Source organism: Jatropha curcas, chromosome 9 (genome assembly GCF_041381405.1).
Source record: "Jatropha curcas cultivar XTBG-Jc1 chromosome 9, XTBG_Jcur_1.0, whole genome shotgun sequence".
Lineage (NCBI taxonomy): Eukaryota > Viridiplantae > Streptophyta > Magnoliopsida > Malpighiales > Euphorbiaceae > Jatropha > Jatropha curcas.
In genome coordinates this window covers 23,913,465-23,926,448 of record NC_143159.1, presented here as the reverse complement: position 1 = coordinate 23,926,448, position 12,984 = coordinate 23,913,465, and the positions used below count along the sequence as shown (strand labels likewise).

Here is a 12,984-nt window from a genome sequence, read left to right as displayed (position 1 = left end):
GTCAAAATCAAGAATACAAAGATTAAGAAAAATAAAAATAATTTATGAATATGAAAATCTAAAGACATCACGCATATGAAGAACATGAAATCAACAGAAGAAAGAAAGAGAAAAAGTCAAGGCCATTGATGGAGATGAAGAGAGAGTAACCATACCTGTCTGAGAGCTGAAGAGAAAGAAAGCGAGTGGGAAAAAGATGGGGGAGAGGAAGTAGTGTATCCTTTGGAATTTCTTTGTCCACTTCATATTTTTTTATTATTAATTTTTTATTATTATTATTATATAGCTACAGTTCTTGTCACTGCTTTGTATGGGTCCTATTTTGTTGAATTAAGACAATTATTTACAAAATTAATTAGCTAATTATTGTCATGATTGTTGATGAGTTTCTTATTCCTTCCTGTTGCCTAACTCTATACTTGAAATTTTAATTTGAAATATGTAAAGAGAGTCAAAATGGATCGGCGGTTGCATTGTATCCGATGACAATATGGTGAGGTTAGAGTTCATACAAATACAACGTATTTAACATAGGACGAATACATATACATACATTTGCCTCTGTGTTTAAAAAAAAAAAACTATGATACCTCTAACTTTGTCGGGACCCATTTGTGCACCTCAAATTAATTTTTTTTGCATTAATTAAGCACTTCTTCAATCTAGTATAAGCGCGTGAATTACAAACCTGCCGAGTAGGATAAGTAAATCAAAGTGGAACCATTTTAATTTCCAAATCAGCAATTTAAAAAAGAAAAAAAAAGCTAAGTAAAAGATAAAAAGGACAACCTTAGGCATTATTTTCCACAACCAACACCGCCACCGATCTCAGGTCTCAACTCCACCGTTACCTTATATCAAACGAGCCTAATTTGTTGAGCGATGACCTAGACTTGCTGTGGATGCTTTCTCGTGCAATCATTTCCGCATGTATAAGTTCAAGGTGAGGCAGTGCGCATGTGGGAGGTCACATGACTCGACTGAATGTCCATACGCACATCCTGGAGAGAAGGCTCGCCGGCGTGAGAAAAATTGCTACAACGGCACTGTTTAATTCCGGATTTTGGATTCTTGAATAGGGTTTTTTCTGTAGCTTTGTTGTATGATTTTTATTTTAATGATTGCTTGAGAAAAAGAGATCCTTATTGATGGGTTTTCCCTTATCGAAGGAAAATTGAAAAGTTTGTGTTTTTACTGTTAAGAATGAAAATTGGATTTTATGCAAAAAATTTTAGATTTGAGTGGCAATTGAAAGAAAAGAAAAAAAAAAATTAAAGAGTTCAAGTCAAGAGATGAAGAATACAGGAAATTTTTATATACAAGTAGAGAATTATAAAGGAAAAGAAAAAAACAGTGCATCAAAGAGTTTACTCTCCAAGAACATCTTCAAGAACCGAAATCTGTAAAATGAAAGCTATGGAAGATATGAAGATGGCAAAGTTGAAAATGAAAAATATCTCCCATCCAAAATTCATGAAGAAGAAGACCAAAATAATTTTTCTTGCATTCAAGTCATTGACACAGAGGGAGAGAAAGATTGCAAGTTGTTTTTTTACAAGTAAAACTCTAGTTTTGGTAGAAGAGAAGACGGAAAGTAGTTGAGAACTGAAAGGAAGCTTTCACGTACTAAGAACCAAGCTGGACAAGGTTTTCCACGTTAGCCTTGTAAGTTCAATTAACGCTCCTTTCGGCTATTGTATCCATGCTTTGATCTTCCAGCGTGGAGAGGTGCAAGAATGATGCAAAAAAATGGACTAGAGGTGCATAATTGATCCTCGCAAAATTGGAGGTGCGGTAGGATTTCTAATACATATAAGGGCAAATGTATGTATTAAATCATTTAACATATTTAACATAGACCAAAAAATGTAAATCAACATCATCATCCAATATTAAATGAATAGGTTAAAAATCTGAATGGAGGTATTTTAGTGGCAAAGAGCACTTGCAATGCAAATTCTCTCGGGCCAACCCCTTTGCCTCCAAAGGCTAGTAGAGATTAGCCAGATTTACCGTCGATGCACGCCTATGAACTTTGTTTCGCACTGTTTATGACCCCTAATTTTGTATTGCTTCTCACTTCCTAATTTGGTATGAACCCAAATAAACACAAATTATAATTTTAATCTACTCTTTTTTTTTATACTTGTACGAGGTATCCAGGCATGTGTCCGTTTAACGGTCTACAAATTTGACTAAATCTCCGCTCCCTCGCCTCGCCTCTCCTCAAAAGCAAAGGAGCTGGCCCAAGAGAGTTTGCATTGCAGAAGATTATACTTATGACCTAAATTATGATGATCAACCTCGCAAATGCTCTTTGCCATCGAGCTGCCCCATTCGAGTTTTTAATCTACTTTTTTAAATCAAATAAATATTAATTGAAACTTAACTAGGTCCTCCACCATAACAGAACAAAATACTAAGCCCAACCTATTCCAGGACGAAATGCATACTTAGTGTAATTGTATTCCGTGAGTAATACAGTACAAAGAGTTGCTATACATATACATGGCTAGCTAGGGCATCATACAAGGAAACTAATTATGTACAAGATGTATTACACTAACACACCCCCTCAGTCTTAGCGGGAGTGGAACAAACTCTAAGACTGTCTCTGAAATCATCAAACAGAATGCGAGGCAGCCCCTTGGTGAAGATGTCAGCAATCTGATAACGAGAGGAAACATGATAAACACGGACCTCTCCCTTTTGAACTTTTTCCCTCACAAAATGAATGTCCATTTCAATATGTTTTGTCTGTTGGTATTGAACTGGGTTCCCTGAGAGATATACAGCACTGACGTTATCACAATAAACTAAGGTTGCTGTTTGTATTGGACAATGCAATTCCAGAAGAAGATTCTGAAGCCAACAAGATTCAGACACTACATTGGCAACTTCCCTATATTCAGCTTCAGCACTAGACTTGGAAATTGTGGGTTGCCATTTGGAACTCCATGAAATTATATTAGAACCCAAAAAGACACAGTAACCAGACGTCGAATGACGAGTATCAGGACAGCCTCCCCAGTCCGCATCCGTATAAGAGACAAGAGAATGTTCAGGGGACTTGGACAAAGATAAGCCATAATTTATTGTCCCTTTAATGTAACGCAGGATTCTTTTCAAGGCATTCATGTGTTGTTCAGTTGGTGAATGCATAAAAAGACATACCTGCTGGACAGCATAACAGATATCAGGCCTAGTAAAGGTGAGATACTGAAGAGCACCAGCTAATTGCCTGTATTTTTGAGGATCTGAACATAGTGGGCCTGGTTGAGCACTCATTTTGGCCGCAGTATCAACAGGTGTAAGATTTGGTTTACAGTTTGTCATTCTCGTACGCTCTAAAATTTCTGAAGCATACTTGTGTTGCGTCAAAAATAATCCAGATGGAGTCATGCGAACAGCAATACCAAGAAAATAATTCAAAGGACCCAAGCCTTTCATGGCAAACTCCGTACTCAAACGGGCAATGATATTTTTGCGGAGATCATCAGATGAAGTTGTCAAAATGATGTCATCAACATATAGCAAAAGATAAGCAGTATCATAACCAGAACTGTATATAAATAGAGAATGATCCATTTGGCTATGAATAAAACCGATGGAGGCAACATAATCCATGAAACGCTGATACCATGCTCGCGGCGCCTGTTTTAAACCATACAGGGATTTTCGCAGTAAGCAAACATGAGTAGGCCGAGAGGGGTCTTTGAATCCCAAAGTTTGATGCATATAGACTGTTTCAGTAAGATTACCATGCAAGAAAGCATTTTTAACGTCCAACTGATGAATGGACCAAGATTTGGAAACGGCAAGACTGAGAACTGTTCGGATTGTTGCTGGTTTAACAACTGGACTGAATGTCTCGTCACAGTCAATGCCTGCTCGCTGTGACCTGCCATCACCTACAAGACGGGCTTTATGCCTCTCAAAAGAACCATCAGAATGCCTTTTATGTTTAAAAATCCACATAAGCGAATGACATTCACATTATCAGGACGAGGTACTAAATCCCACGTCTTATTCTTAATTAAAGCCTCATATTCATCAAGCATAGCATTTTTCCAATTCGGGTCTTTTAATGCGGATAGAGGACTTGTGGGTAATGGGGAAATGTGTGGAGTAGTGACAAGAAAGGACTGGTTGTATTTTGGATTGGGTTTAAAAATTCCAGATTGACTTCTGGTGGTCATGCGAGATGGAGTGGCTAGTTGGGAAATATTTGGAGCATGGGCAGACGAGTTTGGCTGGTGTGGTGAATTTGGTGCGGCTGGTTCAGGAGACGGTAAGACCTCGGCAGGAGATAAGACCTCGGTAGGAGATAAGGGAGTAGAATGGAGACGATACAAGGTTAAAGGTAACCCTGAATCGTCCAAGAAATCATAGGCAATGGGTGGTTGTGAAGAAACATTGGAGAAAGGAAATATACTTTCATCAAACCTCACATGTCGACAAATTATAACTTTCTTGGTGGACAACTCATAGCACTTGTACCCTCTATGATTAGAAGGATACCCTAGAAACACACATGGGGTTGATCTTGATTCAAGTTTATGAATCTTATTAGAGGGAATAAGAGAAAAGCATAAACAACCGAAAACACGGAGATGACTATATTGTGGAGTGGTTTTGTAAAGAATGTGAGTGGGAGATGCATAGCTTAAGAGTTTAGTGGGAAGAATATTTAGGTGGTAAGTAGACACAGCTAATGCATGATGCCAAAAAACTAGATGGAACAGAAGAGTGCAACAAGAGGGTACGAACCATATTGTTTATTGTTTTTATTTTCCTCTGCTTTGCCATTTTGGGAAGAGGTATATGGGCAGGAAAAGCGAAAAATAATACCATTTGTTTGGCAAAAATCATGAAACGATTGATTATTATATTCCCTACCATTGTCACATTGAAGAGTTTTGACGTGTGTGTGAAATTGACTCTTAACAAAATTGCAGAAAAGCTGAAAGACTTTAAGAACTTGAGATTTATGAGAAAGTGGGAATGTCCACAAGAAATTTGTAAAATTTTCAAAAAATAACACATAATAACGATGGCCTGAAGAACTCAAAACAGGAGATGTCCAAACATCACTGTGAATTAAATCAAATGGCATACGAGTAACAGTATGAGACTCATAAAATGGAAGTTTAACAGATTTGCCAAGTTGACAAGAATTACAAAAAGAAATGTTGTCTTTATTGCAAGATATAAAATTATTGTCCCTAAGCGACTTGATGACATCTATCCCCGGATGACCCAAACGATTATGCCACCGATCCAAAGAAATGGCAGAAAAGGCAGATGGAGCAGAAAACATAGAAAGACAGGCGAATTTGTGATTGGATAGAGGTCCCCTGTGTATCACATCTCAGAAGACTGGTCCCCGTCGGATAGTCCTTCACAGTAAACCCAAAAGGATCAAATTCAACAGAGGTCATGTTATCAACAGTAAATTTCCTAACGGAAACAAGATTTTTAATTAATTTAGGAGCATGTAGAACATGATTAAGATGTAAAGGTGGGTTAGTATGGGGTAAAACAGCATGACCATAACCCTGAATTGGAATTTTGCTACCATTACCAACAAGTATACCATTACTTCGACTTAATTGAGAATAAGAAGTGAGAGTACCTTAGTTTGCTGTCATGTGAGAAGTGGCACCACTGTCCATATACCAATGTTCTGGTGGCTGCCGACCACCACGTCCCCGTTGACTCTGTCGCCGGCCACCAGTAAAAGGAGGAAGAGAATGAGTAGCGTCGGTATTGGTGAGAGTAACCGAATCAGTGGCAGTTTTAGCAAGCATAGCAGAAGCATTCACAGAATCAAGCTTTGCACGTTCCGCTTTTGTTGTTTCTTCAAGGAGCAACATGGATCGTACCTGGGCAAAGGAAGGTAACGACGCCTTGTTTTGAACCACTGTAACGAATCCATCATAAGCATCTGTGAGACCATTGAGAAGACGTAAAACCATTCGTTGATCTGAGACTTTGGAACCAACGTTGGCTAGCTGATCTGCTAGGACTTTGAGGCGTCTGGTATAAGCCTTCGCATCAGGAAAATCATGTAAATTAGTGTTCGTGAATTCCGTTTCAAGGTGGAGAGCTCGTGATGTTTTATTATCTTGAAACAATTCTTCCAATTGAGTCCAAGCATCTAATGCCGTGTCTGCGGGATTAATTATCGTGTTCAAAAGATCAGAAGAGATGGTTCCATAAATCCATTGACGGACAATATTATCAATTCGATCCCATTGAGCTTGATCGGCAGGGGTTTTGGGTGTTTCTGAATCTGATTTGGGAGAAATATAATCATGGGTTAAGGTTGCTTTGGTGTGAATGATAAAGAGGGTAGCCCAATTATTATATTGAGCCGAATCATAATCAAGAATGATTAGGATATGAGTTTTGATGTTGGTAATGGTGGTTGCAGGATGAATTTTCTCAGCCATTGGTGAATAGAAGAGATAGCTGCAGAGAAGAAATGAAAGAAATAGGGTTAAGAAACAAGAGAAATAGGGTTAAGTTTTGTGACGGGGCTCTGATACCATGTAATTGTATTCCGTGAGTAATACAGTACAAATAGTTGCTATATATATACAAGGCTAGCTAGGGCATCATACAAGGAAACTAATTATGTACAAGATGTATTACACTAACACTTAGTCCCTTAAACTTTTGACTAATTTGAGCCTTTAAATTTTCATTTGTCGCTTACAGCGTTCGTTTTCTTCAATTCGGTTCCATTTTTTGTCAAAAAATTCATTTCTTGTATTTTTAAAACTCAAATTTTCAAATAGGGGTGATTCGATTGAATTCAATTAGGTTCGATTGAATTCAATTAAGTTCAATTGAATGCTAAAAATTAAAGTAGCTTCAAACCCACTAATTAAGATTTCAATGGCTACTAAAAATTAATTGTCAAGAAAATTAAAATTTTGTATATGATTCTCTCTATGACACAAACACTCAGCTTCTCTATTTCAAACTTCCCAATTCTATAAATTTAAGCTTGGATTCATTTTTCCAGGAATTAATAAACCAGACCATTTTAAATTATTTTTTCTTACAAATTATGGTGCAAGCAACCATTTATCCAAAATTTGTAAAAATAAAATTTCAGTAGAAGACTATAATTGTAAATTCATTAAGTAAACAAAAATAGAAATCATTTTTAAGTTAAACATGCATTAAATATTTATAAAGCAAACTACAATTAGATACCCACTTTCCAAATTACATCACCCATTACCATAACTCGTTTTTTGTAATAAAAACATTCACTACATGATTACAATCCCAACTTTGAAATGTCTTTCTCCAAACCTTCACCTTCACCTTCACCTTCACCCACAGCCTGAACTTCGACTTCAACTTCACTTGCAGCCTCAGCTGCAACCACGCCCACCAGTTCATCTTCTTCAACTTCACTTGCAGCCTCAGCTGCAACCACACCCACCATTTCACCTTCTGCTTCAGTTTTGGCCTCTGATACAACTTCAGTCTCGATTCTTGGTGATAAGGGAGTTAAACAAGTTTTCAATGTATCAAAAACCTCATCCATCGGCTTCGAAGCATCAATCTAAGAATATATTAGCAATAACTTCAATAAAATCAAATTTGAAAGAAATAAATAAAACAAAACACATCTGATGAAGAATGTTTTACCTCGTATACTTTGCCCCTTGAACGATAGTACTCAACAACTGGAAGAGTATACTCATCAAAATATGTAAACCTCTTACTCACTGACTCCACATTATCATCTACTCTTCCCTTCAAATTTACCCAAACCACAAAATAGTCAAACACCAATATTAGAAAAGATAAATTCAAAATAATATACATTAATATATATAAATTAAATCAAAATTTCACCAAACCTGGTTCCTGCTCAAAATTCTTTTCTTCCTTTCTTCAGCAGAACAATGAAAGAAAACAACGAGCTCTGGTTCGATGTTAAGCTACCAGCAAAGAATATAAGACGAAAGTTAAAGCAAAAACAACATAATTGAAAGCAAGAAAATAATTATAGTATTAATACATACAGCATCTTCAAAAGCAGCACGGATTTCCTCATCACGAGGAAACCCATCAAGCAAAAACTTGTCATTCCCACTTTTTTTCATGGCTTCCTGCAATACTCTCAAGGTAATGTCTGGTGGAACAGATAGTCCATCCTTTAGCATGCTCTTGATCATTTCTCTGATAATAAAAATAAAGATTACTCATTTTAAAAGATCATTAGTAACACAGAAATTTAAGAAAAAAATTGCAAAAAGAAAATCATACCCATTATCAGGATCCGAATCACCAGCTTTGCGAAGCTCTTCTCCACTGCTTAAATGAGTAAAACCAATGTATTTAGAAATATTTGCACATTGCGTGCTCTTGCCTCCTCCAGGGCCTCCTGTTTCGTCAGAGATCAAAAATTGCGATTGTGATCAGAAAACTAAAATATGATCATTTTATAATAAATTGTATTATTCTTGAATTAAAAAGTATAAAATACTTGCCTAAAACAAAGACAATTGTAGGCTTTTTCTCAACCGCATCAATTTCTTGATCTGTCTTCTGTAATCAGACATTTTTTATCAGATTGGAAACAGAATTTGATTAGAAATAAACAAGAATTGATTACCTCCTTAGCAATCGCAGCATCATTAATGGAACTGGAACCCATTGATTGCAAATTCTAGGCTGATAGTTCTTTTACTTTTATCAAATGAAAACTGTTTAAAAGAGAATGAATGAGAAAAGACAAAAGGAACTTGGTTCTTTAAATAAGAACCTGTACTGTCTCTCAAACCTCTAAAGTTACGTGCGAAGAAGGAAGAGGAAGAGGAAGATGAAGGGAAAGTGAGAGTGAGGAAGCAGTAGTAGCTTATGAACTAAGTTGTCAATGAAGACTAGACATTTAAAGATACATGAAAAGATGGTTTAATATTAATGACATAATAAGCGATCTTAAATTTCCAATTTATTGGTAAATGGTAATCATGAAATGAATCCATTTCGCTGTTTACCAAAGATATTTTGTTTCTCAAATGGCTACATAATTTGTGTAAACAAATAACTTATAATTGTCATAAGGTGGTATTGTAAAGACAGAAAGCTAAATTTTGAAGTTTATTTAAGTTTAATTATAAAAAATTTTGTTTCTCAAATTACTTATGTTGTGTAAACTGCAGTATTATTTTGTCCGTCAAACTTGTCAATAAATAAAAAAAATTAAAATCTTTAATTGGACTTTTAAATTCTTTTAAATTACAATCAAATATTATATAATTTTTTCTATTTTTTAACTTTATTCTTTTATTTTCCTAATTAAAATCTTTTAAAATTAAAATTATTATATCAAATTATTATATTACTTAATTTTCTTTATCTCTCTCCTAATTAAAAATCTTTTAATTATAATTGAATATACAAATATATGCTAAATATATGTTTTTAATATATATGTAAATTAAAAATTTTAATTGGCTATTAAAAATATTTTATATTACAATTAAATATTATATATTTTTCTAATTTAATTTTAAAATTTTCTCATTTTCCTTATCTATCTTCTAATTAAATCTTTTAAATAGTAATTAAATTTTTTATATATTTTAAATTAAATTTTTTTACTGGTCATTAAAATCTTTTAAATTACAGTCAAATATTTTGTACTTTTTACTATTTTTTTTTTCTTTTCCTTGTCACTCTTCTAATTAATATCTTTGAAATCATTATAACATATTATATATATTTTTAAATTAAAAATTTTTAATTAGCCATTTAAAATATTAAATTAAAATTAAATATTATATGTATTTTAAAATTTTAAAATTTTATTCATTGAAATTTTTTAAATTATAATCAAATATTATGTATATTTTTTAAATTAAAATTTTTAATTATTCATGTCTAAAGATTTTTTAGGATATCTCGAACCTCATTAACGATATTTTAAAAAATCTCAATATTTCTTCTCGTTTCTACATTTCTGTGTAGTATAGATTATATAACAATTAAAAAAATTATTAAGCAAATTCAATTTAAAAAACAATAGTTGTAAAATACTGCTATTTAATCAATTTTCTAAACAATTACTATTTATTTTGGCAGAAATATTAAAAAGATAAATAAAATTATCGAAAATATTAATTTTTTTTATAATTCAAAATAATAAATGGATAAAGATATTTATAATGGGACAGAAATAGTGAAATATGAATTTTCAAATCTACATTAAAAGTAGAAGTTTGACTACTTGTTGTGAATTGAGAAGCCATCTGGAAGATGTTTCGTATCAAAAGTCTAAGTCAGTCAATCAGGTTTCCAACTACGCACAGCGTCCGTACATATCCATCTTTTTTAAAAGTAATTTCTCTGCTTCATGGCGAAGTTGTTTTTAAAATTATTATTAGTACCTTAAGCACAACCTAATTTACAAATTAGTCCTTATTCTGGAGAATTATTAATTAAGAGAAGTTCTTGATTTTATTAATTATTATTATTAAGAGAATGCTCGATTTCCTCGTTAAACTTAATATCGATATATAATTTATTAAAAAATTAATTTTTAATGTAATTATTATCCAAATTTTGACCATTAAAATGGCTCAATTGTTTGCAAAAAGAATAAATATTTGATTTAAATCAAATATAATAAAATATTTTTCTAATTATTCTAGAGTTTTTTAAATCAAAAAGATGCACATTCTGTAACTTTTTCTGTACCTTTTTTTTTTGTATCTTAAAGTAATTCTTTTTCTTTCCTAATATTTTGAATTTTTAAATAATTTTTATAAGTTAGAATATAAAAATTATTATTTTATTCTTTTATGAAAAATTAAGTTTTTTTATTTATTTGGTGTAAAGTTGATAGTGATCATTACATAAAATTAATTTTTAGAAAGTTGTACGTCGCGTTCAAATTCAAAAAAAAAAATTAAATTTTATTCCAAAAGTTAAACCTCCACCGTATATCTTTACAAATGAGAGTGATGAAAAGCAGAAAATAAATTAGATTTATGCTTTTATATTTTTATTGAAGAAATATTTTAGACCATAAGAATCACTTTACAACGTGTGATTATTATAGTTGACAAACAATTATTAGTTAACTAGTTAAAAGATTGAAGATTTTTTTTAATTTATTTTTCAAATTAGAAGGACTGATTTGTCAACTACATTATATTTTAAAGACTAAATAATAATTTTATTATTTTGAAGAAAAAAGAATTGAAAAGAGCAAGGCAGGTGACAAATCATTATTGCTTTGGACTACTAGGCAAATTATTCATGCTCCCTTGTGGGGCGAAGCACAGCCATCAACTGCAACTGCCAACACGTGGTACTATCTGTATGCTCCAAATGAAGTTTCATTATCATGAAATTTGACCTAATAGTAGTATTACTACTATTTATTATTTTTTTAATTTTTTAATTTTTCAGAAACCAAATAAATGTCTTCTAAAAAAATGGAATAATATTGTGAATCCTTGGTAACACTCGATGGAAAAAAAAAAAAAATCCATAGTAAGGAAAATCTCGAGTTGATATTCACAAAATTAGTAAAAATTCATGTAATGTTTATATAATAGGAAAAAATAATTTAAATTCGGATTTTTCATTTCTCACGTTATTATAGAAAGGTTAAATTTTTTTTTTAATTTCATTAAATACAACTCAAACTAAAATCCTACAAAATGAGAATTCAACCCAATAATAAACCAATATAGTTTTAAATAACAATTATATTTTATTTTTAAAATGATAATTTATGAAATCAATTTATTTTTTTCTCTTATCTTTAAGTCTTTTTACCATTAGATGAATTTATCATTCATTTTCAAAAAAAAAAGAATATATCATTCATTGAAAATTCAAATAATTAATTAATATCATACAAAATTATAGTTCAATAGTAATAAATGTAAAATTTAAATCTTCTCATCAACTCTTTTAAGTCTTATTATATCCTCAAACACTTCTAATTACATCAAATGCATATTTTGAATGTGATTAAAAAGTATGCTTGGCATTATTGATTGAGTTATTATTAAAAAGAATTTTACCAATAAGGTATTAGTTCGCGATCTCAATGTTCACAAAATGTGAGAATATAAATTCAATTTTCAAGAATCGTAATTTATTTAAAGGGTAAAAAATTTTCACACTTCATAATTTTGAGCGGATTACATTAAATGTCACTAAAATTAAATTTTAACAATTTGAATGTATTATTCATAAAATTTTTTTGAAATAAGAGACAATATCAAATACTACCTCTGTTTCATAATATTTGTTACGTTTAAATTTTCATGTCCCTTAATCAAACCATTAAATTGGTCTAAATTACAATAAATTGTTAAGTGAATTGACAATATTATTCTTAATTTAATATATTCAAACACCAAATTAAATTTTAGACTTTTTAATTCCCATATTTTGTCCAATTATAGTGGTTGAGAGAATTTGGGAACATAAATACAAAGGGTAAATATGAAAAAAAATTTATTATTCATTGAAACCAGAAATATAATAAATATTTTGAAACAAATTATTTTCTCAAATATGACAAGAATAGGAGAGGAGGTAGTAATAATTTTTTCTTCCATTTCAATTTTTTTTTTTTTTGAAAAATAGTTTCAGCCTTAATGAAGTATTCTCCAAGGTAGCATAATCTTTTTGTTCATAACGTGGGGAAAAGAAAGAAAGAGGAAAAGTTCCTAACCTCCACATCATAAAAGAAGGATATCGCCAAATTGAGGGAAAACGATTCCTTGGAAAGTAAAAGTAAAACAATATCTTATAAGTGAAGAATTTTAGATTTAGTGGAAGTACGATATCTTTTGACGGACATACTTACCTATATTCAGTTCATATTTTCACCTACGGAACAAACCAATGAAATTTAATATTTTTATTTAAACAAAGGTATTTATAACCATACGCTTGAAAAAAAAAGAATAAAATTATAATATTTTT

The 12,984-nt window shown here is 31.8% G+C and overlaps 1 protein-coding gene across 1 annotated transcript; it reads right to left on the bottom strand.

The window, feature by feature from the left end:
* Window positions 1–7,120: 7,120 nt before the first annotated feature.
* LOC105640100 (UMP-CMP kinase 3) lies at window positions 7,121–8,894 on the bottom strand. Its single transcript, XM_012224324.4, has 7 exons — window positions 8,645–8,894; window positions 8,520–8,577; window positions 8,296–8,413; window positions 8,052–8,208; window positions 7,887–7,967; window positions 7,672–7,779; window positions 7,121–7,585 (listed from the first exon to the last, which is right to left on the bottom strand). The coding sequence occupies exons 1-7, from the start codon at window positions 8,684–8,686 to the stop codon at window positions 7,295–7,297; spliced, it is 855 nt and encodes a 284-aa protein (XP_012079714.3). The 5' UTR covers window positions 8,687–8,894; the 3' UTR covers window positions 7,121–7,294.
* Window positions 8,895–12,984: the final 4,090 nt, after the last annotated feature.